The sequence below is a fragment of the Giraffa tippelskirchi genome, chromosome 5 (assembly GCF_054371585.1).
Source record: "Giraffa tippelskirchi isolate mGirTip1 chromosome 5, T2T-mGirTip1v1.2.pri, whole genome shotgun sequence".
NCBI classification, from domain to species: Eukaryota; Metazoa; Chordata; class Mammalia; order Artiodactyla; family Giraffidae; genus Giraffa; species Giraffa tippelskirchi.
This window is the reverse complement of record NC_137279.1, coordinates 167,759,324-167,786,692: the sequence shown is the minus strand read 5'-3', so window position 1 is coordinate 167,786,692 and position 27,369 is coordinate 167,759,324. Positions and strand designations below refer to the sequence as shown.

Here is a 27,369-nt window from a genome sequence, read left to right as displayed (position 1 = left end):
ATTCCCTACTTTGGCCTGCATGGTCTTCTCCATGCCCAGTTCTCCAATTTCATTTCATGCCATTCTCCCCCCATTAACTGTACTCTAGTAACTGGTCCTGTCTTACTTTCTTTTAACATAACAAACTGTTTTCTCCCTTATGATCTTTGCAGTTTCCTCTTTGAATGGCTAGCTCTTTTTCTTCCGTTAATTGGGTCTTAGCGTAAATTCACTTGCTCAGAGACATCATTCCTTGTCTGCTTTACCTAGAGTAGGTTTCTCCTTTTGTTTGTTTTCTAATACTTTCAATTATTTTTGTGTGTTTACTTCTTTTTCTTTTATAAACCCAGTGAGGACTGGGACTGGGTCTCACTTGTTCACCGTTAGACTCCCAGTACCTTGAACAAGGCTTGGCATGTGGCGAGCAGTCATTAAACATGTATGAAATGATAGAAGGGAAGGGAAAGGAAGGGAGAAATGGATGGGATGTGTGGGAAGAGAGGAAGAGAAAAGGAAAGAGAGGGGGTAGGGAAAGAAGGAAAGAAAGGCTTTGCTTACTGAGCAGCTGCTAGGCTCTTGACTCCTTCGAGTATGTCCATCTGGTGTTTGTTGTTCCAATCCTAGGCCAACCGCTACCAGCATGCTTGTATTATTTCAGAGGAATTACAAATCCTAAGGTGCCTCCATCTTTCACAAGTCTTTGATTCATCTAACACTTGATCCTCTGCAGCTTGTGGTAGTCATGGTTGTCATTTTTTATCAGGGGCTAGGGTCTCTGCTAGGTACCTTCTCCAGGGGATCTTCCCAACCCAGGGATCGAGCCCAGGTCTCCTGCATTGCAGGCAGATTTTTTATCAGCTGAGCCACAAGAGAAACCCATCTGACTGACTAGGCTATCTAAAATAAACCACCCAACTCACACAAATATGCTTTCTTTATATTCCCTTAACGTGCTTTATTTTCTTTATAGTAACTATATTCTTCATTTTTTTGCATATTCATTGTCTTGCCCACTGGCACAGAGGCTTCATGAGGGTAAGTTTGTGGGCTGTTTTGTATTTTTTAAGACAATACCTACCACCTAGTGAGCCACCCAGTATATGTTGAAAAAATAGGAAGAAAATCTTGTGGGGCTTTTTTTTTAACCTTTTTTTTTTTGACAATACCAGTTTCCTTTGGGTAAGAGTCACAACATCTCTCTTAGAGTTTTTGAAAATTACTACATTTATACAACATTTACTGTATAAATATTAAAAAAGCCTAGTACCTATGTGACTCCATGGATTGAAAACAATTATTTTCCACAGTTCTTTTAGAACTCATCAAATTAAGGCTGTTCCAAACAGCTCTGCACTTGATTAATTTAAAGTAGGTCTTGTCTTTACAGAGAATGAAAAGAAGCTTGAAGATATAAGTGTGATTTATGTAAAATACTACCAGGAGGGCCCTGGGCTAGAGGAAGCAGACATAGATTTCAGGTGTTGCCATTAAGTGATACAAATTAAAAATTTATATCATACTGTCAGAAGACATAAGTACAATTTATGTAAAATACTACCAGGAGGACCCTGGGCTAGAGGAAGCAGAAATAGATTTTGGGTATTTCCATGAAGTGGTATAAGTTGAAAATTTATATCATATTGTCAAGTATTGAGTGTATTTTACATTTCTCAGTGTCTGTTACAGCTCCTTGTAATTCTGGTAACAGTGTATTTCAGAAATTTATAAATCTCCGGGTTTCAGTTATGTAAAGTGATTCTAATTTATTTTGGTGTAATTTGTTTCTGAATAAAAAGATCTTACCTAGAACCATTCAAAAGAGTAATACTTAAACGAGCCTTAAAAGTGCTTAATGGGTCTTCCCATGTGACTCGGTAAAGAATCCACCTGCCAAACAGGGGATGCAAGTTTGATCCCTGGGTTGGGAAGACCGCCTGGAGGAGGAAATGGCAACCCACTTCAGTATTCTTAGCTGGATAACCCCATGAACAGAGGAGCCTGGTGGGCTACAGTCCACAGGGTCACAAAGAGTCAGGTAGGACTGAGCACATGTGTATGCAAAGGTACCTAACATGAAAAGTCCTTTTAAAAATAAATATTTTGTGCTTGAGTCTCAAAGTTTTAAAATCTGTTTTTCTTGTTTTAAAAATGAGCTGATCATACAGAAACATACAAAGAAGAAAAATTTTAAATCTCCTGAAATGCCATTAGTCAGTTCAGTTCAGTCGCTCAGTCGTGTCCGACTCTTTGCAACCCCATGAATTGCAGCACGCCAGGCCTCTCTGTCCATCACCAACTCCCGGAGTCTACCCAAACCCATGTCCATCGAGTCGGTGATGCCACCCAACCATCTCATCCTCTGTCGTCCCCTTCTCCTCCCGCCCCCAATCCTACCCAGCATTAAGGTCTTTTCCAATGAGTCAACCCTTTGCATGAGGTGCCCAAAGTATTGGAGTTTCAGCTTCAACATCAGACCTTCCAATGAACACCCAGGATTGATCTCTTTTAGGATGGATTGATTGGATCTCCTTGCAGTCCAAGGGACTCTCAAGAGTCTTCTCCAACACCACAGTTCAAAAGCATCAATTCTGCGGTGCTCAGCTTTCTTCACCATCCAACTCTCACATCCATACATGACCACTGGAAAAACCATAGCTTTGACTAGACAGACTTTTGTTGGCAAAGTAATGTCTCTGCTTTTAAATATGCTATCTAGGTTGGCCATAACCTTCCTTCCAAGGAGTAAGCGTCTTTTAATTTCATGGCTGCAGTCACCATCAGCAGTGATTCTAGAGCCCAAAAAAATAAAGTCAGCCACTGTTTCCACTGTTTCCCCATCTATTTCCCATGGAGTGATGGGACCAGATGCCATGATCTTAGTTTTTTGAACGTTGAGCTTTTTTTTTTTTTAATAAATTTATTTATTTTAGTTGGGGGCTAATTACTTTACAATATTGTAATAGTTTTTGCCATACATTGACATGAATCAGCCATGAGTTTACATGTGTTCCCCTTCCTGGACCCGACACCCACCTCCCTCCCCATCCCATCCCTCTGGGTCATCCCATTGCCCCGGCCCTGAGCCTTTGTCTCATGCATCGAACATGGAATGGTGTTCTGTTTCACATATGATAATATACATGTTTCAATGCTATTCTCCCAGAACGTCCCACCCTCACCTTCTCCCTCAGAGTCCATAAAATTGTTCTATGCATCTGTGTCTCTTATTCTGTCTCGCATATAGGGTTATCGTTACCATCTTTCAAATTCCATATATATATGCATTAGTATACTGTATTGTTGTTTTTCTTTCTGGCTTACTTCACTCTGTATAATGGGCTCCAGTTTCATCCATCTCAGTAGAACCGATTCAAATGTATTTTTTTTAATGGCTGAGTAATATTCCATTGTGTATATGTACCACAGCTTCCTTATCCAACTTTTTCCTTATCCAACTTCCTTTAAGCCAACTTTTTCACTCTCCTCCTTCACCTTCATCAAGAGGCTCTTTAGTTCTTCTTCACTTTCTGCCATAAGGGTGGTATCATCCGCATATCTGAGGTTATTGATATTTCTCCCGGCAATCTTGATTCCAGCTTGTGTTTCTTCCAGCCCAGCGTTTCTCATGATGTACTCTGCATATAAGTTAAAGAAGCAGGGGGACAATATACAGCCTTGACGTACTCCTTTTCCTATTTGGAACCAGTCTGTTGTTCCATGTCCAGTTCTAACTGTTGCTTCCTGACCTGCATACAGGTTTCTCAAGAGACAGGTCAGATGGTCTGGTATTCCCATCTCTCTCAGAATTTTCCACAGTTTATTGTGATCCACACAGTCAAAGGCTTTGGCACAGTCAATAAAGCAGAAATAGATGTTTTTCTGGAACTCTCTTGCTTTTTCGATGATCCAGCAGATATTGGCAATTTGATCTCTGGTTCCTCTGCCTTTTCTAAAACCAGCTTGAACATCTGGAAGTTCACGGTTCATGTATTGCTGAAGCCTGGCTTGGAGAATTTTGAGCATTACTTTACTAGCATGTACAATGTGACATTGTACAGGAGACAGGGATCAAGAAAATCCCCATGGAAAAGAAATGCAAAAAAGCAAAATGGCTGTCTGAGGAGGGCTTACAGATAGCTGGGAAGAGAAGAGAAGTGAAAAGCAAAGGAGAAAAGGAAAGATATTCCCATCTGAATGCAGAGTTCCAAAGAATAGCAAGGAGAGATAAGAAAGCCTTCCTCAGCGATCAGTGCAAATAAATAGAGGAAAACAACAGATTGGGAAAGACTAGAGATCTCTTCAAGAAAATTAGAGATACCAAAGGAATATTTCATGCAAAGATAGGCTTGATAAAGGACAGAAATGGTATGGCTCTAACAGAAGCAGAAGATATTAAGAAGAGAGGGCAAGAATACACAGAAGAACTGTACAAAAAAGATCTTCACAACCCAGATAATCATGATGGTGTGATCACTCACCTAGAGCCAGACATCCTGGAATGTGAAGTCAAGTGGGCCTTAGAAAGCATCACTACGAACAAAGCTAGTGGAGGTGATGGAATTCCAGTTGAGCTATTTCAAATCCTGAAAGATGATGCTGTGCAAGTGCTGCGCTCGATATGCCAGCAAATTTGGAAAACTCAGCAGTGGCCACAGGACTGGAAAAGGTCAGTTTTCGTTCCAATCCCAAAGAAAGGCAATGCCAAAGAATGCTCAAACTACCGCACAATTGCACTCATCTCACATGCTAGTAAAGTAATGCCATTACTAAGAGGTCACTAAAATGTTAACAGTGGTTGATATTCTTTCAGACAGCTCTTTGTGTATATGAACATACAATTTTACATAACTAGGATCATACAATACATGTTGGGTTTTTAAATTTATATTACATGTGTGGACCTGTTTTTATGTACAGTAATTAGTTCTTGGTAGATAATAATCATACTAGAGCAATCTAACAGTAACTCTTTCTCCAAAAAGAGAGTTGTTCTCTTCAGGCAAAATTAGACATCTACTTCATTGCTTCAAACTTAAAGGCATCTTGGAATTTCATAATTGATTTTAATTTTGCAACCAACAAGGCACAGTTACAGCAAGAGTCATGTAATTCCAGTTACCCATCTATGACGCTAACTAGTGGGCTGAAATAAAGAAAATGATTCAAAACATTTAAGGTGTGCATTTCACTTATGTTAGGGGAGCAGTGTGAAGAAACCATTGTGCATATCTCGAAACTCCCTTATTGTAACACAAAGGATTTCTTAACATCTTAAGGTGATTGTGCTGTGGGTATGATTGTACTGAATAGCCAATGTGACTGACGTGTCTTGACAAAGTACCCTGCACTTCTAGAATTTTCATATTGATCACCAGTCTTCCTGAGGTGGAGAGGGCCAGGGTGGATTGTCCCCAGCAGGCAGGCACTGGCCCAGCAGCTTGCAGACCTATCCCGCTGCCATCTTGCAAGGATATAATTGCATTGGTCAACCTGTTTTTTTAATAACCAGCTTTTATTTCTTGATAGTCTATTCCCTGCCCATAAATGTAAAACCTTACCATTGGTTTTAATGACCCCGTAGTACACGTTTGAATATAGGTATCATAATCTGTTTAACTAGCCTCCTCTGATGAACATCAGGTTGTATTTAAAATCTTGCAAAAAATAAAGGTATAATAAATTCCCTTTTGCACTCATCTTTAAATACTTAATGCCCTGATCAGCTTAGCACAAATAATTAGAGGGGGAATTGTTGGGTTGTGGGATAGGTATGTCTAGCTTTTTGATACAAATTGCCAGTATATCCACCAAAAAAAAAGGGATACTAATTTACAAACTCAATGACAACTCATGAGAGTTAGTTTTTTCTACCTCCAGTGCTTTGTTGGCTGGTTTTTTTTGGTTTTTTTTTTTAATCTTTCTCAATAGTAGGAAATTATATCACTTTATTGTTTTTTAAATTTCTGTCATTACAAGTGTCCATTAAAATGCAGTTGGACTCTCTAAGGCCTGAAAAAAGTATTTTTCATGCCACCAATATTTGCCTGCAGAGTAACCCATAGAATAGTTACTTCTGCCAGGTTGTCCCATTTTTTCAACATTATTCTGTCCAAAAAAAAAGTTTAGAGAGTATCTGGTATGGCTGTATGTCAGTGATTGAGTACTTCATTACTAGAATTAACAAAACAGTGTTGATTTTATTTCAGTCTTTTTTAGCTTTGCAAATGTATGCCTCTTGCTCCCATTTGAGTTCTTCTCCCTCTATAACCTCTCTTGTGGGGACCTTGTCCCCTTATTGTTTCTCTCCTTCCCACGATTGTCAGTTTCCTAAATGTTTGCAGCACTAGAACGTGAAAGTATTGGAAACTTTTGTCCATTCATACATTCTCTGCTTTAGCAAAAGAAGCCTGGCAAGAGATTTTATTTCCACTTTTGTCTTCATTAGCAGTACTCCATTGCCCTTCTTTGAATTCTGTCTTAATTTTTTGTTCCCGTTAAGTTTTAGTACAGGACCTACTCCTTGACCTTTTGCTACTCAGAAAGAAGTGCTTTTCTTCAAGCAAGGAGGCACTTAGAACTTTCTTAGTATTCGTGATCTCCGGTTTCACAAGAGATGTGCAGTTTCTTTACCCTTTTAACTCTGTCCTCCTTGTCCTTTTCCTTACCCTCTCTCATTTCTCTTCAAATGAAAATGTCTTATTGACCAAAGGATATGATTTTTTAAGAGGATCTGTTGGTTCTCAAAAGTAACAGCAACTGCAAAATTAATCTACATCCATCTTAAGGAAGTGGGAGGAATTTCCAAGTATTCAGGTAGTATTCCTAAATGTTTGCCGTGTTTTTCTGCTCTAATTTGCTGATGTCTGCCATAACTATTCCTGAGGCATTGTGCAAACAGATGGCATAGATGCAGCTGGAAGTTCATGGGTCATTGGCTTCCAGAGGAGGTCTAGCTCTTTGGGTGGTCCAGCATACCAGTATTACTCATCTACTTTTCTAGATTACCTCCACAGAACCTTGAAGGATAAAGGATTTCAATGAACGTGGAAAAGACTTTGAACTTTCTTCTAATTTATGTATGGTGACAGAAACTACTTTTATAGGCTAAAGTTTGGAAGTATTGATGTAACCTAGTTTGCCTTTGGTATGAAAAAATAGAAATAGCATTGAATTTGAAGTTAAACCAACCTGAGACTGAGTTCTGGTTGTATTGCGTTACTTGTCATATGTCCCTGTCTCTCAGGGAATGTAGAGTTAAATGGGAAAGCAGACAAGAAAAAGTTTTCCCAGAAAAAAGAAACAAACTGTTTTAACAAGAACCTTGCACATGGGTGTATGTGCAAAGAGCTATTAAAGAGTCCAGTAGAGACAGAAAAGCCTTTCCAGAGGACTTAGCATGGGAACTGAGACTTGAGTTTATGAAGTTGGGTGGGAATGAAGAATATTAATACCTGTCCAACTACTTACAGGATTTCATGAAAAGTAAAGAAATAATGTTTATAAAAAAGTGCTTGAGACTTTATAGCCCCCAAAAGATTATTATTGTTATTAATTTTTCTTAATGTTAACTTAAAATAATTTGAGTGAGATCTTTTAAGGGAAGCCCAAATAAGAGAATTTCTCTTCTTCACTTTAAAAATCTGACAGTCATTTTGGTTTCTTGGTTTAACTAGAAAATGTTGGTAGTTGATTTCAGAACACTCACTTGTAAGATTTGCCTCAATGGCTGTTGAGATAAGTAGGCCTACACTAAATATTTTTATAATAGCTTCTTTGAAGTCCTAAGACTCAGGGTTGATTCTAGGTTCAGGAGTGTTATCTATGTAGAAGAAAAAGATTTACACACCCACTAAGATGACTAAAATAAAATAGACATAAATTTGGTAAGGATGTAGAGGAATTGGAACCTTCATTGATTGCTGGTAGGATTGCAATGTGGTGTAACCACTTTAGAAAACAGTTTGATAGTTCCTCAAAAAGTTAAACATCACCTTACGATCCAAATTTCACTTCTAAATATATGCCCAAGAGGAATTAGAACTTATGTCCATGTCAAAACTTACACACAAAAGTCCATAGCAGTATTATTTATAGTAGCTAAAAAGGGGAAACAGCTATCAAAGATGAAAGGCTAAACAAAATGTACTGTGTCCATACGATGGAATATTCTCTGGTCATGAAAAGTAATTAATTACTGATACATGCTTCAATGTGGATGAAGCTTCAAAGCATTATGCTAAATGAAAGAAGCCAGTCACAAAAGAACATATATGTTTGATTGCATTTGTGTGAAATATTCAGAATAAGCAAATCAATGAAGACAGAAAGTAGATTAGTGGTTGCCAGGGGCTAGAAGGAGGAGGGAATGGCAATGGTAGATGGTGACTGTTAATGGATATGGGTTTTTTGGGGGGCTGATAAGTGTGTTCTAAAATTAGATAGTGATGTTGGAAGGAGAAGGAAGGAGAAAGGAAACCACCCTACAGAGATATGGATCTGAGGTTATTTTTCCAGCTTTATTTCCCAAGATCCAAAAGTAGTTGATGGATGGGATATTACTTGTATAATTCTTCATACAAACCCAGGAAATCAGTTAAACCACTTATCTTTAAATTCTGATTGTGAAACACCAAAAATATATGTGAAATTTACTTGCACAAACAAAAAATAAACAAAAGAGTTAGGATTCCTACATTTTGAGAGGCCAGAGTGAATTTTTCAGACATTATTGAGACGAATGAAGCCTATTTCAATAGAAAGTGCTGCTGTGCCACCCACTCCCTCATTCCCCCTGTCCTTCCACCGGTTGTATCCAGAAAGCCATTTTCATCAGAAGATCTGGCAGATGAAGGAGTTGCTGCCTAGTTGCCTTTCGGATTTTTCTGGGTGAAAGATCCTAAGAGAGCCTGGGAACTGCATGCTGATACAGCCGCTCACGTCATGTATCTATTTAAACATTTAATTTGGGGAGAAAGCCAGAGGAATGAACTTAATATAACTCTGTGTTGTTTTTCTTTCCAGGAAGGAGAGCAGTTTGTGAAGAAAATTGGTGGTATTTTTGCCTTCAAGGTGAAGGATGGCCCTGGGGGTAAAGAAGCCACATGGGTGGTGGACATCACGACCAACAAAGGATCAGTGCTCCCTAACTCAGGTCAGTGCAGTGATGACTTCATTGATAAAGTACTGACAAGTTCACAGAGGAAAATAGGGGCCTGCCTTGGTGTCCCCGAAAGGGCTGGCTTTAGAGTTATAGAACCTTGTCAAAGGACTGGGGAATCTTTGGGAATAGGACTAGGTCCCAGCTGCTTCTTCCCAAAGATTGAGAGGCTCCATCACTGTGTCTAGTCTTATGCTTTGGAATTAGACAAGCTTGGGTTTAGAGTCCTGGTCCTGCCACTCACAGATTTTGGCCTTGAAAAATTATTTCACTTCTCTGAGCTTTGTTTTTTACATTTGTAAATGGAAATAATAAATGGTACCTATTTCACAGGATTCATTGGTAGATTAAGAGAAATAATGATCTCCTAATTAACCTGTGAAGTGCATGGTTCAGTGTATGGCTACATGTCCTCAGAAGACCTAACTGTACCCACTGTCTCCACTTCATCTCATCCCAGGCTTTCTTGAACCTACTCCAGTCAGCCTTTGTCAGCTCATCATTATCCCATAACTGTTCTTGTCAAGGTCACAAGTAACCACCATATTGTTAACTTCAGTGGTTAATTCCCAGCTCTTATAGTATTACTCTTCTAGGCTTTCTTCCTACCTATTGGCTGTTCTTCTTGGCCTCTCTTCCCATTTTTTTTTTTCTCATCTCTAAGTGTGTAAATGTTGGTGTGCTCTAGGGCTCAGTTCCATCTACGTTCATTCCCTGGGGCTCTCATCTAATGTCTTGCTTTTCAAACCGTGTCTACACTGATGACTCCCAGGTATCTTCAGTGTGAACTCAAACATTGAACTCCAGGTATATATTCAGCTGCTTAACTAACGAGTTTACCTGTATACTTAATAGGTTTCTCAAAGCTAATATGTCTGAACCAAAACTGTTGATCTTCCTCCCACTCCCCTTTAATTGTGTTCTCCTTCTACTGTCTTATCCATCTTGGTAAATTGCTCTTCTGTCTTACCAGTTCCTGAGTCTAAAATCCTTGTGGTCATGCTTGGCTCTTCTTTTTGTTTTTTTAAATTGAAGTATAGTTGATTTACAATGTTGTGCCAATCTCTGCTATATAGCAAAGTGACTCATTTTACCTATATACATATATATATATTTTACATATATACCTTCTTTAAATGTTCTTTTCCATTACAGTTTATCCCAGAATTGGATATGGTTCTCTGTGCTATACAATAGGAACTTGTTGTTTATATATTCTAAATGTAATAGTTTGCATCTTTGTTGAGTCTTCTTTTTCTCACACTCCACAGCCTAATCCACCAGCAAATTCTTTCCTCTACTGCTGCCACCTTGGTCCTCCATCATTTTTGCCTGATCTCCATTTCTAACCTTGCCCCCTATAGGTTCTTCTTCACACACACCAGTTGGAGTGATCATTTTAAAACTCAAAGTCAGATTCTGACCCTTCTCAGCTCAAAACCATTCAGTGACTTTCAACTCACAGAGTAAAAGTTAGAGTTCTTACTATCACAGCACATAACTGGCCCTAGTCTTCTCTTTCTCACTACATCTTCCTCACTTTGCTCCAGTCACACTGGCCTCCTTGCTATTGCTTGAACGTGGGGTGTTCCCAGTTCAGGAGCTTTCTACTGCCTGGGATTATCATCCCTCAGATACCGTCATGGCTGGTCCTTTTATTTCCTTTGGATTTTCGCCCAAATGTCACCTTCTCAGTGAGACTTTCCCCACCACACTTCTAAATCACACCTCATTACCATTCCCTATTGTCCTTTTCTGACATATTTTTCTTTTTAGCACTTACCTCCATCTTATATACTGTATCTTATTTATTTGCTTATTGTCCATCCCCACTTGAGTTGTAAGCTGCATGAAGGCAGAGCTTTTGCCTCTTAGGTTCACTGCTGTATTCACAGTGCCTAGAATAATACCTGATACCTGGTAGGCCTTCAATAAAATAGATAATAAAAATGAACAGCAGAATGAATGAGTGATGCTTAGTAAGCATTCAGTAAATGGTAGCTATATTGTATTCTATGTTTCTATCCTTGGAGAGAGCCTGATACAGTTAAGAGATGTGAGGGATAAGAACTAGCTTTTTAGAGGGCTATACTATGAACTTTGAAAGTGATTTGATATATAATCTATCCATTAAAACTTTTTGAGTAGAAAAAAAAAAGTCAGAACTGTGTTTTAGAGGATGAAGTTGCTGCATTAGACCTGATGAATTAGAAAGGAAGAAATCAGAGGCAGAGAGAGCAATTAGGAGGATAGATGATACCACCATCTAAGTTAAGCAAAAAGGATAGCCCAAGTGTTGGCAGTAAGAAAAAAGGATGTTGTTACATGGCAGTTGCCAGGAGTGTTTGGAGTGAAATTGATGGTACCTGGAAACTGTGAAGTAGTAGGAAGTCTGTCAAAGATGGTAGAGTTCATCGGTGGTGGTAGTTAAGTCCCCGTGAACAATATCCCACCAGGCTCCTCTGTACTTGGGATCTCCCAGGCAAGAGTACTGGAGTGGGTTGCCATTTCCTTCTCCAGGGGATATTCCTGACCCAGGGATCAAACACAGGTCTCCCGCATTGCTGGTAGTCTCCTGCATTTCAGGCAGATTCTTTACCAACTGAGCCACTGGGGAAGCCCGGAGTTCGTTACCACAACATAATTGAAGAAGGTCCTGGAGGAGAGGATGACATCATGAACACAGGTGGAAGGAGGGTTAGCCTTAGCAAGGAGGGATGGATACTTCTTTCTTTGAGAGGGTAGATAAATACTCAGGGGCATTTTGAGGTACAGAGGAGGTTGACAGAGTTCTTAGAACAGAGTTCAGAGCTTGGAGAAAACATTAAGAGCAGTGTTATGTGCACTGTTGAATAAGGAATTAACTAGAGATTAATGAAGGAAAAGCTGAGCAGCAGCGAGGGCATCTGGTATGGGCAGTATTTTTAGTTTTCTCAAAATGAGTGGGCAGAAAAATAATTATGTTTGCACTCTACGAGCTTCCATCTAACACAATGTAGGAAGAAAACCTAATGTTTCATCTAGATTCTAGCTTCAAGAAATAAAAATGACTTTTGGGAAATAGTGCCAATTTTTAAAATGACTGAAGGTTAATGGTTACTTCAGGATTATAGATTGATATGCCTAGACAGATGTGGTTTTTAGAGAAAATTTTTCCTGCTTTGTTATTAGTGTTTGTTTTGAAAGGGTATATGCTTATGGAAACGTATGAAAAATTTCAGAAAAACCATGTTCTCTGTATATGGACTTTAGCAGTGAACTCTCCCCACATTAGGTGCCCCATACCAAACCTGCAGGAATTTTACTCTGAATTTCTGCTGAAACTGATACTTGTTGGCAGCCGGGAGTGGTGCTGAAATATGGACTTACCAGTAAAAGCTGCCACGGGAAATTGCCAGCTCTTTTTACATCATCAAACAAATGACCATTTGTTAGAGATCAGCTATGTTAAAGCACTAATAACCTGTCCTAGCTTGAACTGACATCTGAAAGAGAATTGTTAATTCTTTTGACATGCACATACTATTGAGAGGTTTACTTTCTGCAAACATAGTAAGATTTGTTTAACTGTATTTCACTTGCTTATATTCTAAGAGTTTGGTAAAGTCCTTGGTTGTATCAAGGACTTTTAGATTTTGTACATTTTCCATATTCTTTTCTTGCTGCCTGGGTGCTTCTCTGTCAGTTCTGCCCCTCCCTCCTCTCCTTTAAAACAACTCACATAGCATGACTCCAGGAAGCCAACATTGATTAATTTAACATGACATATTATTCTTTCATTCCTATAGTCTGCTCCCTCAGCACCTACTTGAGTTCTCAACCCTGCCCCTTTGTGGGGAACATGATATAGAAAGCCTCAGAGTCTCCCATCCCCAAGGTACAGGAGAAAGAGCATAGTCTTTGGAGATACCCAAACCTGGGTTCAGACCTTGGCTTTGTCATTCATTAGATATAAACTTTTCTTGAGTCCAGTTGTCTCACCTAGAAAATGGTGAGAATACTGTCTGTCCGTGGAGCAGTTGTGGGGGTTAAATGAGATAAGGTATGTAAAGCCCCTAGCATGGTAAGTGCTCAGTAAGTCATTACTTCCTTCCCAACCTATAAATTAAACATTAATTTTGCTTAAACACATTGGAATTGCCTGTGATTCTTTAAAAGGACACAAGGAGCTGAGAAAGCATCTGGGATGCATCAGATGCTGATGAATTGGTGAAGGCCCAGTGAAAACTGAGCTGTTGAATGTTTCTATTTTTTCTGTAACAAGAGGAGCCATATAACTTAGGAGCTGGGAGTGTAGGCTTTGACAGCAGGAATCTGCTTGCCTACCTAGCTCAGCCACTTACTAGCTGTGTGACCTTGAGCAAGTTGTTTGACCTCTTTTACCCTTATAGGGTAATTACTGAGATCAAACGAGTCCAGGTGTGTAAAGTTCTCAGCATAGTGAGAGCTCAGTAAGTGCTGGTATAGTAACAGCAGCAGCAGCACTTTATTTCCTAAAGTCACTAGGAGTTCATTCTTGGAATATTAAAATCTAATCCAACTGTAAATCAAGTCCAGCTATCTCAATTTGCTAGCTTTTTTTTCTCCCTGCTCTTTGATGTTATATATCTACAAGAGAACTGGTTTTTCTCGACTGGAAATACTTGAATTTTTAAGACTTCAGACCTTTTTTTCAAGTAATAAGAGAAAATTTAGATTGAGGCAGAGATGGAATGGCCATTGAGACACAGTCTTTTTAGAGGTTATTTCTGCATCCTAAGACATAAAAGAAAAATGTTTAGTTTTGAATATTGTTTTAGTTACTTAATAAAAGGATATGCTATGCTTTAATAGTTTGCCCCCATCCTAGTCTGTTTGTACTGCTGTTTGAACATACCACACCTGGGTGGCTCAAAAACAACAGGAATTTATTTGTCACAGTTCTGGTGACTGGAAGTCCAAGATCAAGGCATCAGCATGGTCACCTTTTTTGAGTATCCTCTGCCTGATTCATAGCCAGTGCTTTCTTGCTGTGGGCCCACATCGTGGAAGGGCTCAGAGTCTCCCTGGAGCCTCTTTATAAGGCATAAATCCCGTTCATAAAGGCTCTACCCTTATGACACCTGAAGGCCCTCCCTACTTATACTATCACATTGTTGTTGTTCATCGCTAAGTTGTGTCTAATTCTTTGTTACCCCATGGACTGCAGCATGCCAGGTCTCCCTGTCCCTGACTATCTCCTGGAGTTTGCCCAAGTTCATGTCCATTGAATCCATGATGCTATCTAACCATCTCATCTTCTACTTTTGCTTTCAATCTTTCCCAGCATCAGAGTCTTTTCCAGTAAGTCAGCTCTTTGCACCAGGTGGCCAAAAGTTCAGATTCAGCTTGATTCCTTCCTGTGAATATTCAGAGTTGATTTCCTTCAAGATTGACTGGTTTGATCTCCTTGCAGTCCAAGGGATTCTCAAGAGTCTTCTCCAGCACCACAATTTGAAAGCATCCATTCTTAGCACTCAGCCTTCTTTATGGTTCAACACTCGCATCTGTACATGACTACTGGAAAGACAATAGCTATACGGACCTTTGTCAGCAAAGTGATATGTTTGCTTTTTAATATGCTGTCTAGGTTTGTCATAGTTTTCCTTCTGTGAAGCAAATGTCTTCTAATTTCATGGCTGCAGTCACCATCCACAGTGATTTTGGAGCCCAAGAAGAAAAAAATCTGTCACAGCTTCCACCTTTCCCATTCTATTTGCCATGAAGTGATGGGACTGGTTACCATGAACTTCGTTTTTTGAATGTTGAATTTTAAGCCAGCTTTTTCACTTTCCTCTTTCACCTTCATCAGGTAACTCTTTAGTTCCTCTTTTCTTTCTGCCATTAGAGTGGTATCATCTGCATATCTGAGGTTGTTGCTATTTCTCCCAACAATCTTAATTCCAGTTTGTGATTCATTCAGTCCAGCATTTTGCATGATGTACTCTGCATATAAGTTAAATAAACAGGGTGACAATATACAGCCTTGTTGTACTCCTTTCCCAATTTTGATGCAGTCAGTTGTTACAGATAAGGTTCTAACTGTTATTTTTGGCCCACATACAGGTTTCTCAGGAGACAGGTAAGATGGTCTCGTATTCCCATCTCTTTAAGAAATTTCCACCGCTTGTTGTGATCCACAGTCAAAGGCTTTCACGTAGTCGATGAAACGGAAGTAGTTTTTGTGAAATTCCCTTCCTTTCTCTATGATCCAACAAATGTTGGCAATTTGGTCTCTGGTTCCTCTGCCTTTCCTAAACTCAGCTTATACATCTGGAAGTTCTCAATTCAAATACTGCTGAAGCTTAACTTGAAGGATTTTGAGCATAACCTTCTAGCATGGGAAGTTAGTGCAATTGTCCAGTAGTTTGAACATTCTTTAGCACTGCCCTTCTTTGGAATTGGGATGAAAACTGACCTTTTCCAGTCCTTTGGCCACTGCTGGGTTTTCCAAATTTGCTGACATCTTGAGTACAGCACTTTAACATCATCCTTTAGGATTTGAAATAGCTCAGCTGGAATTCCATCCTTCACTAGATTTGTTGGTAGTAATGCTTCCTAAGACCCACTTGACTTCACACTCTAGGATGTCAGGCTCTAGGTGAGTGACCACACCATTGTGGTTATATGCATCATTAAGACCTTTTTAGTACAGTTCTTCTGTGTATTCTTGCCACCTCTTCTTAATTTCTTCTGCCTCTGTTGTGTCCTTACTGTTTCTGTCCTTTATCATGCCCATCCTTGCGTGACATGTTCCTTTGATATCTCCAATTTTTTTGTAGAGAGCCCTAGTCTTACCCATTCTATGGTTTTCCTCTATTTATTTGAGTCGTTTATTGAAGAAGGCCTTCTTATCTTTTCTTACTTTTCTCTGGAACTCTCCATTCACTTGGTTATATCTTCCCCTTCCTCCTTTGCCTTTTGCTTCTCTTCTTTCCTCAGCTATTTGTAAAGCCTCCTCAGACAACCACTTTTCTTTCTTGCATTTCTTTTTCTTGGGGATGGTTTTGGTCACCACCTCCTATACAATGTTATGAACCTCTTTCTATAGTTCTTCAGACACTTTGTCTCCCAGATCTAATCCCTTGAATCTTTTCATCACCTCTACTGTATAACCATAAGGAATTTGATTTAGGTCATACCTGAATGGCTTAGTGGTTTTTCCTACTTTCTTTAGTTTAAGCCTGAATTTTGCTGTAAGGAGCTGATGATCTGAGCCACAGTCATCTCCAGGTCTTGTTTTTGCTGACTGTATAGAGCTTTTCCATCTTCAGCTGCAAAGAATGTAATCAATCCGATTTTAGTTAGGGCATAGGCTTGGATTACTGTGATGTTGAGTGGTTGGCATTGGAAATAAACCAATATTATTCTACTGTTTTTGATATTGCACCCATGTGTTGCATTTCAGACTCTTTTGTTGGTTATGAGAGCTACTCCGTTTCTTCTAAGGAATCCCTGCCCACAGTGAAAGAAAAGAAAGAAAGAAAGAAAGTGTTAGTCAGTCATGTCCGGCTCTTTGTGACCCCATAGACTGTAGCCTGCCAGGCTTCTCTGTCCATGGAATTCTCCAGGCAAGAAAATTGGAGTGGGTTGCCATTTCCTTCTCCAGGGGATCTTCCCGACCCAGGGATCAAACCCAGGTCTCTTGCACTGCAGGCAGACTATCTGAGTTACCAGGAGTAGATATAATGGTTATCTAAATTAAATTGGCCTACAAAATGGACTCCAGTCCATTTTAGTTCACTGATTCCTAAGATGTCAATGTCTACTCTTTCCATCTCCTGTTTGACCACTTCCAATTTACCTTGATTCATGGACCTAACATTCCAGGTTCCTATGCAATATTTTTCTTTACAGCATCGGATTTTACTTTCACCACTAGACATATCCACAACTGAGCATCTTTTCTACTTTGGCCCAGCTGCTTCATTCTTTCTGGAGCTGTTAATAATTGCCCTCCACTCTTCCAGAATAGCATGTTGGACACCTTCTATCCTGGGGGGCTCATCTTATGTTGTAATATCTTTTTGCCTTTTTTATTGTCATGGGGTTCTTGTGGCAAGAACACTGGAGTGGTTTGCCATTCCCTCCTCCAGTGGACCACGTTTTGTCAGATCTATGACCCATCTGTCTTGAGTGGCCCTGCATGGCATGGCTCATAACTTCATTGAGTTATGCAAGCACCTTCACCTCAACAAGGCAGTGATCCATGTAGGGGACTATAACATTAGGTGTTAGGATTTCAAAATAAGAGTTTTGGTGTATACAAGCATTCAGACCATATATAGTAAGTCGTATCTTTTTTTTTTTAATTAAGGCACAGATTAACTATTGTGCCATGATTTGATATTATTACAATTATTGGTAGTAATACTATTAGAGTACTATTGTTATATAGATTACCCAAAGAGCTGACTGCTGGAAATTCTGATTTCTTGGTGAAATTTTTCTTTTGCATTTGAAACTTCTCTTTTGTCCAAAGAAGACATGGCTGGTTTAGCAATGAGGTTAGTCTTTGTGGTATGGCCTTTTTTCTTTGATTATACTATTAAAATTGATATTTTTAAAACTTTGTTTCTATACAAGTAATATATACTCAAGTGCAAAAAAAAGTAGAACAGATAGAGAAACAAATGAAAAATTACTCTCCTGTAATCCCACTCATCTATAGCATGAGTACACAAATGATGGCCTATGCGCCAGATTCATCCCACCACCTGTTTTTTTTTATTTTGTTTTGTGTAAAAATTTTCTGAAGTCTAGCCCAAAAGGAAGGGAATAAATCTAAGTGTTTAGCCTAATAAATGTTAACAAATGAATTTATCTCCCAGATCAAGATGCAGAATGTTGCCAGCACTCTAGAAATCTCCTCACACCACCTCCCATCACTATTCACTCCCAAAAGGAACCACTATTCTGAATTCTGCCACCATCAGTTGATTTTATCTATTTTAGAAATTCATATAGATGGAGCCATACAATATTTACTGTTTGAGGTGTGGCTTCTTTTGCTCATCATTGTAAGATTTATTATATTTTTGCATGTAGCATTAGTTCATTTTTACTATGTGAATGCACCAGAATTTATTTATTCAGTTAATGTTGATATATCTTTGCAGTGTTTCCATTATGGGGCCTTATAAATAAAGCTGCTGTGAACATTCTCATGTGTGTCTGTTAGTGGACATACATACTTATCTCTATTTGTTATATAACCTGGAGTAGGCTTCCCTCATAGCTCAGTTGGTAAAGAATCTGCCTGCAATACAGGAGACCAAAGTTCGATTCCTGGGTCAAGAAGATCCCCTGGAGAAGGAACTGGCAACCCACTCCAGTATTCTTGCCTAGAGAATCCCCATGGACAGAGGAGGCTGGCAGGCTACAGTCCATGGGGTTGCAAGAGTTGGACATGACTTAGCAACTAAACCACCACTACCACCACCACCAGAAATACTAAGTCATGAGCTACCATATAGCCAGGTTTTTGATATGGATATACTATTTACATTCTCCTCCATATTATATGAGAGTTTCATTTGCTCTATATTTTTGACAATACTTGGTAATGTCATTTTTTGTTTGTTTGTTTTTAAGTTGGGTACACTGAGGTATTATTTACGTACAATAGACTCTACCTTTTTAAGGTGTATAATTATATGAATTCAGACAAATGCATATAGTATTATAGTCACTACCAAAAATCAAGATACAGAAGATTTCCAAAAAATATCCTTGTGTCCTTTTGTTCTCAATCCCCTACTCTCACCCTTAGGTGCTGGCCACCACTGATCTGATTTCTGTCCCTATAGTTTCACTTTTCCCAGAATGTCATAAGCTTCAAATGGAATCATATTGTTTGCAGCTTTTTGAGCCTGCTTCTTTCATGTATTATCAATAGTTTCTTCCTTTTTGTTGATAATTAATTTATCCATTCATCAACTGGAGTATATTAAGTTTTTTTCCCAGGTTTTGGCAATTTGAGTAAAGCCCCTAATGAACATTTATGAACAGGTGTGGATTTATGTCTTCATTTCTCTTGGGTAAACACCTATCAGTAGGATTTCTAGGTCATATGGCATGTGTGTGTGTAGCTTTCTAAGAAACTTCCAGGCTGTTTTCTAAGGTGGCTGTATCATTTTAAAGTCCCTCCAGCATTGTGTTGACTTTTCAACTGCTCATCCTCACCAGCACTGGGTATTATTTTTTTGAAGCCATTCATGCTCGTAGGTATGTTGTAGTATCTCATCTATACTTCCAATTTGCACTTTCCTGATGACTAATGGAATTGAACACCATTTCATGTCCTCTTTTTTGGCTATTTGGAGATCTTTTGTATGTACCTGTTTGCTTGCCCATTTTTGTAATGGACTATCCAACCTTTTCTAATTGAGTGATAGGAGTTTTTTTATATTTTCTGGCTACAAGTTCTTTGCTAGATATATGAGTTGCAAATATCTTCTCCCTCTTGGTCTGCTACTGTTTTGAAAATAGTTTTATTGGAATACGGCTGCATGCATTTGTTTATGTATTTTCTGTGGCTATTCTTGTGGTACAAGTACAGGGTTGAGTCATTGCAATAGAGGTCTAGTAGTTCACAACACCTAAAATATTTAGTGTCTGATCATTTACAAAAAAGTTTTCTGAGCCCTGCTATAGATAGCTATTCATCTTCTATTACCACACACTTAATGGTTTAAAACAACACACACATTTTTTACCTCACAGCTTCCGTAGGTAAATTGGCTGAGGACAGCTTAGCTGGGTTCTCTTCATAAGGTCTCGCAGCTTGCAGTCAGGGTGTTGTCCAGGGCTGGATTGTTATCTGGAGACTTGGCTGGGAAAGGGGTTTATGTCCAAGCTCAATCATGTTGCTGCAAAAGGAACTTCCTTGCATCTAAGAGAATGACAGCTTAGTTTTTACTGGTTACAGGCCACAGTCTGTCCTCAGATCCTAAAGGCCAGTACTCTGCCATGTAGTCCTCTCCATATGCAGTATGCAATTCACAGGATGCAGCTAGCTTGAATTCAAGGCCAGCAGGAGAGTGAGACAAATAACAAACCCTCAACTTTCTCACATTTTGCAGACTAGAAGCAAGTCACAGGTCCTGACCACACTCGAGGGTAGGGGATTATCAGTTCAGTTCAGTCGTACAGTTGTGTCCGACTATTTGTAATCCCATGGACTGAAGCATGGCAGGCTTCCCTGTCCATCACCAACTCCCAGAGCTTGCTCAAACTCATGTCCATCAAGTTGTGATGCCATCCAACTATCTCATTCTCTGTCGTCCCCTTCTCCTCCTGACTTCAATCTTTCCCAGCATCAGGGTCTTTTCTAAGGAGTCAGTTCTTTGCATCAGGTGGCCAAATTATTGGAGTTTCAGCTTCAGCATCAGTCCTTCTAATGAATATTCAGGACTGATTTCCTTTAGGATGGACTGGTTGGATCTCCTTTCAGTCCAAGGGACTCTCAGGAGTCTTCTCCAACATCACAGTTCAAGAGCATCAGTTCTTCAGTGGTCAGCCTTCTTTATGGTCCAACTCTCACATCCATACATGACTCCTGGAAAAACCATAGCTTTCACTAGACTGACCTTTGTCAGCAAAGTAATGTCTCTGCTTTCTATATGCTGTCTAGGTTGGTCATAGCTTTTCTTCCAAGGAGCAAGCACCTTTTAATTTCATGGTTACAGTCACCATCTGTAGTGATTTTGGAGCCCAAGAAAATAGTCTGTCACTGTTTCCATTTTTTCCCCATCTATTTGCCACAAAGTGATGGGACCAGATGCCATGATCTTTGTTATTTGAATGTTGAATTTTAAGCTAGCTTTTTCACTGTCCTTCCTAGGGGAATATACAAAGGCATGAATGAAAAAGCAGCGATCACAGGGGTCACCTTAGAGCCTGTGTGCCACAGTAGCTATTATTAAATATTGGTCTCCAAGTTTGCAAGTTGGAATCTACACATTTATAAGCTTCTTCCTATATGTCTATCAGGGCTTCCCTGATAGCTCAGTTGGTAAAGACTCCACCTGCAATGCAGGAGACCCCAGTTCAATTCTTAGGTCGGGAAGATCCATTGGAGAAGGGATATGCTACCCACTCCAGTATTCTTGGGCTTCCCTTGTGGCTCAACTGGTAAAGAATCCTCCTGCAATGTGGGAGACATGGGTTCGATCCCTGGGTTGGGAAGATCCCCTGGAGAAGGGAAAGGCTACCCCCTCCAGTATTCTGGCCTAGAGAATTCCATGGACTGCATAGTCCATGGGGTTGCAAAGAGTTGGACATGACTGAGCAACTTTCACTTTCACGTCATACATATATAGTTGAATATCTGTTTTTAAGCAAAACATGGGTTCATGCCTACAGTTTGTTTTGAAACTGGTTTATATAACAATCTCTTTAAGAATTTCCCATATCTTTAAGAATTCTTAAAGAGATGGGAATACCAGACCACCTTACCTGCCTCCTGAGAAATCTGTATGCACGTCAAGAAGCAACAGTTAAAATTGGACATGGAACAACAGACTGGTTCCAAATAGGAAAAGGAGTACGTCAAGGCAGTATATTGTCACTCTGCTTATTTAACTTATAAGCAGAGTACATCATGAGAAATGCTGGCCTAGATGAAACACAAGCTGGAATCAAGATTGCCGGGGGAAATATCAATAACCTCAGATACACAGATGACACCACTCTTACGGCAGAAAGTGAAGAAGAACCAAAGAGCCTCTTGATGAAAGTGAAAAGAGGAGAGTGAAAAAGTTGGCTTAAAACTCAGCATTCAGAAAACTAAGATTATGGCATCCGGTCCCATCATTTCATGGCAAATAGATGGGGAAAAAATGGAAACAGTGACAGACTTTATTTTGGGGGGCTCCAAAATCACTGCTGATGGTGACTGCAGCCATGAAATTAAAAGATGCTTGCTCCTTGGAAGAAAAGCTATGACCAACCTAGACAGCATATAGAAAAGCAGAGACATTACTTTGCTGACAAAGGTCAGTCTAGTGAAAGCTATGGTTTTTCCAGGAGTCATGTATGGATGTGAGAGTTGGACCATAAAGAAGGCTGACCACCGAAGAACTGATGCTCTTGAACTGTGATGTTGGAGAAGACTCCTAAGAGTCCCTTGGGCTGCAAGGAGATCCAACCAGTCCATCCTAAAGGAAATCAGTCCTGAATATTCATTGGAAGGACTGATGCTAAAGCTGAAACTCCAATACTTTGGCTACCTGATTTGAAGAACTGACTGGTAAAGACCCTGATGCTGGGGAAGATTGAAGTCAGGAGGAGAAGGGGACAACAGAAGATGAGATGGCTTGATGGCATCACCAACTCAATGGACATGAGTTTGAGCAAGCTCCCAGAGTTGGTGATAGACAGGGAAGCCTGGCATGCTATAGTTCATGGGATTGCAAATAGTCGGGCATGACTGAGCAACTGAACTGAACTATATAACAATATCATGAACTGTATAACATGAATATATCTTTTCAGGTTGTGAAATGTCGATCCTCATCATCTAATGGCTGTATTGTACCCCACTATATGAATATACCATGATTATTTAATGAATCCCCTCTTCTTAAATATTGCAGTTGCTTGTGATTTATGCCATATTTTATCAGGCTGCTGTAGAGTGTATTTGAGTGCCCATGTGCCTACAGTAACACTGGGTGTAATTCTGTTACAATCAGTGGCTTTTGACTAAAATGTACACATGAAACTGAACACTCCCCTTTTCTCCTTCCTTCTGCATGTCTCTTCTTTAGATAAGAAGGCCGACTGCACAATCACAATGACTGACTCAGACTTACTGGCTCTGATGACTGGTAAAATGAATGACAGTACATATATCCTTGTATTAGGTGGATTTTAACCTGTTTCACTTCATCACCCGTCTCAGCCTCATCCCATAAAGTGTAAAGTGGTCAAACCCACAAAACTCAGTGTTCCCCAAATATTCACTTAACAAATGACAAATAGTTGTGGAGCTAGCCATGTGTCAGCCACTGTCCTGTTTGTGCTGAAAATGTCCAGATGAATAAGAAATAGTTCACATGCTCAGGGCATCCACAGTTTGGTACGAGACAGGTCTGCAGAAGAATAAATGCAACCAAATAGCTGTGGTGCCGTGTCTGGCTTTGGTTGGGGAGGATGGAAGAAGGAGAAGCCATATCTTCCTTGGCTTCACAGAGGAAATAATGCTTGGCTTTGTCCTGGGGGTGATCAGGAGTCATCAGTGCACAGGTGGAGAGTAGGAGTCATCCAGATAGAAGAAAGGACTCAAAGCCACAGAGACAAGACGTTTACCTTTCATATCTTTGCCTGTGCTCCATTTTTGTCTGAGCTGTGATGTTTACCTTTCATATCTTTGCCTGTGCTCCATTTTTGTCTGAGCTGTGATTTCCTTGACAAATTTCTTATCTTTTAAAATGATCTTAGGGACTTCCCTGGTGGTCCAGTGGCTAAGACTGTGCTCCCAATTAATGGGGCTTGTGTTCAATCCTTGATCAGGGAACTAGATCTCACATGCCTCAACTAAGAGTTTGCATTCTGCAGTTAAAGATCCCTTATGCTGTAGGTAAGACTCAGCACAGCCAAATGAAATAAATGAGTATTAATATAACAAAACAAAATGAACTTAGTTGTTAAGTTTAAAGACCTCCTACCACACTGTTGGGGAGCTATAGTCAGTCCCTCTTCTGGGCCACTTACTAGACTGCTGGCCTAGCGCTTGTCTCATTACACTGCTTGTGATGTGCCTGTCTCTTCTCCCAGTAGAGTGGGCATGTCTCAAGGGAGCAAACCACATCTTGTTCATCTTTGTGTCTCCAGAACTTAGCATGATGCCTGGCATTTTTAAATTTTCACAGTCACTGGATTAATTTGTATTTCTCTAAAATGTATTCATGGCTTGTATAGATTTTTCAGGCCCCCAGTTTGTCAAGGGTCTTCTTATATTCTTTAGTGGCACAATGTTGAGCAGACTTGATATATATTATCCATAGATAACACAAAGGAAGCTAAGATGCTGCTTTCCATTGTAACCTTATTTTTTGTTGTTGTTACCTCAACCTTATTTGGGCTTCCCTGAGCGCCACAGAATTGATGCTTTTGAACTGTGGTGTTGGAGAGGACTCTTGAGAGTCCCTTGGACTGCAAGGAGATCCAATCAATCCATCCTAAAGGAGATCAATCCTGGGTGTTCATTGGAAGGACTGATGTTGAAGCTGAAACTCCAATACTTTGGCCACCTCATGCAAAGAGTTGACTCATTGGAAAAGACCCTAATGCTGGGTAGGATTGGGGGCAGGAGGAGAAGGGGATGACAGAGGATGAGATGGTTGGGTGGCATCACTGACTCGATGGACATGGGTTTGGGTAGACTCCGGGAGTTGGTGATGGACAGAGAGGCCTGGCATGCTGTAATTCATGGAGTCGCAAAGAGTCGGACACGACTGAGCGACTGAACGGAACTGAACTGAACTGATGGCTCAGATGGTAAAGAATCTGCCTATAATTTGGGAGACCTGGATTCAATCCCTGGGTCAGAAAAATCCCCGAGAAGGGAACGGCTACCCACTCCAGTATTCTTTCCTGGAGAATCCCATGGACAGAGGAGCCTGGCAGGCTATAGTCCATGAGATCACAGAGAGACAGGACTGAAGTGGCTAACACTTTCAGCCTGATTTGTTTCAGGTCTTGTTCCTGTGGTACCCTCATAATTTGAAAGATTGGATAAAACAACTAAATCTGACTCCTACTTGTATTCCTTTTAAAAATGTTTATTCTAAGCAACTAAGCACATTTCAAGTGATGCATTGACAAGTAAGAGACTTGCATCTATGATGTTTCAGTTGAATACACACCATTGACACCGACATTTGCACCCACTGAGCCTTCTTCAAAATCTGGAAAGAACAGAGGCCATCAGTCTCGGAGCTGGCACGTTCCCCTTCCCACCCACCACTGCTCGTGCTGCTGTGCACTCCATACAGTTCCTTGGTAGCGTGGTCAAGCTTCACACTCAGCTGCCCTTGTTCTCTCAGTTTATCTGTTTGCCACCCATTTGGAGAGTAAAGTGTCAGCTTACTTTTCCTGACCTGTTAGCACCCAGAGGAGTTAAAAATAAAAATGGAAGACCTTTGTGTTAATGTGCTAATGGTCTTCCCTTATGCTCAGAAGAGGATTTGACTGGAAACCGTTAAATGCAGTGGAAATTATAATTTATATGTTTGGCTACAGTTGAAGCAAAGCAATATGCTCTCTAGCAGAAAGCACACATGAAAAGCACCGTAGGGCCCAGATTTAAATGATTCTTTTGTTTGGAGTCTCTAAACGGTGAAGACTCATTTTTTCTCTGTAATCATTATTAAATAAGATGTCATTTCCTCTTTTAATTAAGAAGAGGGAAATATGGTGAGTTTCTCTGGTAGGAACTACTGGTCCATATTTTTAAAAAACATATGTTAAATATATTGTGTTCTGAGACACTTGACCTTTAAGTCATCAGACAGAAGGCTGTGTGCCATATAGAAAGGAAATATTTAGTTTGTCCAGACGGGGGGGGGGGGGGGGGGGGGCGGCGGGTGGAGAAAAAGGAATTAGTCACCCTCACCAGAAGGTGTAGAGAAAGCAGAGCTCTGCGCTTTCCTACTAGTGAGGCAGAACAGCTCCTCGCTTCTTAATATACTTGTTAGGAAGTGAAGACTACCAGCAACTTTTCCTCTATTTTAAGAATTGAGTAAGAAGACTGAGATCATAGCAGAGAAATCATGCGATGTTCCCAATTTTGCTATTTCTTCAAAGTTTTCCTGGGATTTTGTTACATGATAAATTTAGCAAACATCATGTGATCTAATCCCAGGCAGTTGTTAAGTGGAACAACTTGTGGCTCTGCACTTGGGACTGGTTTAAGTCTCCTTATTGAGCCAAAGATTCACACAGGCACCTCAGTCTCAGCAGGCTGCCTGGCCTCCCCCTGTAGGGAATACATCTTTATCATGTAGACCAAAAAAGGGAGAAAAATGGTGACATTTCATTGCCTAGATGCATCTGTAATCGAATCCCAAGTTTCTAAGTGTGTTACGCATGTGCTTTTCCTCCCTGCTGGCACACCCACTGAATGTGTAATGTTTTTAAACAAAATCAGTCTAGTATGAACCCACTCTGCCTAATATTTGGAAAATGTACCACCTTTGAGGAAGACAGGTAATGGCAGACTCAATTTCTAAGAGAACAGATTTGGGAAAGCTGTGTCTTTTAACTGCTCTGTGTAAAGCGTGACTTTTACAAATTTACTCTTGTGAGGAATCTGGTGCCAAATCTATTCCTGAAAGCCAAGTTTCATATTTTGAAGAAAGTTTAAGAGACTTGGATAAATAAATCATCTTGGGGCTGGACAGTCTAGAAATATTAGCAATCTCAAAACAACAAATAATAAATTTTCTCTCTTCTTCCTCACAGGACTTCTTTCAAGGCAAACTGAAAATCACTGGTAATGTGAGTCTGGCTATGAAATGACAAAATCTCCAGCTTCAGCCACGGGCAAATCTAAGCTGTAAAGAACACCCTTTGCCTACCTTTGAAAATCAAGTTGAGATATATAGACATACATATGTTTCATTTTCAGAACTTAGATTGAAACTGCATATTGGGAAATAGCATGAAATTTGTTTTTAAATGGGTGTGACCAATCTTGTTTTTCCTAAGCCCTGGGTGAATAGAACCTGATGGTTTACTACTGCTTTGCTGAATTGCATACAACTGTGCATTGCAAAGTTAATATGGTAATTATGGTTTGGGGTAAAATTGAATTTTACAATAAAGTTAGGAACAGCAAAATCCAAAAACTATGTAAACAAAAGCTCTCATTTTGGTTATCAAGTATATTTGAGGATTATTCTGCTGAAGATTCAATTTAAGTTTTCTTTGGGAGAACTAGGGAAGAAACAGGACATCAGTAGCTGGCCAGTATTTAGCGTCATGCACTTAATGACCTCAACCTATTTCCCAGTGACAATCTTTTAAATTCTGTATTGGGATTTAAAAAAAAAAAAAAAAAAACTTTAAAATTTTGCATTTCATGCCATCAAAGCAGTATTTTTTCTTCCCACATTAAAGAAATATGATCAAAGTTTGGCAGTAAATATCAATTTTTAAATGAGTTTCTTTCTTGAAAAAATTCAGTGTATTAAAATCATAAAATGTTG

The 27,369-nt window shown here is 39.7% G+C and overlaps 1 protein-coding gene across 1 annotated transcript in view; it reads left to right on the top strand.

The window, feature by feature from the left end:
• SCP2 (sterol carrier protein 2) overlaps positions 1–26,905 on the top strand; it is a 45,875-nt gene extending 18,970 nt beyond the window's left edge. Inside the window, 4 exon segments of the mRNA XM_081487017.1 lie at positions 1,287–1,395; positions 9,001–9,130; positions 22,927–23,009; positions 26,627–26,905. Coding sequence (XP_081343143.1) covers positions 1,287–1,395; positions 9,001–9,130; positions 22,927–23,009; positions 26,627–26,821 — 517 coding nt within the window. The 3' untranslated portion in view covers positions 26,822–26,905.
• The last annotated feature ends 464 nt before the right edge of the window (positions 26,906–27,369 follow it).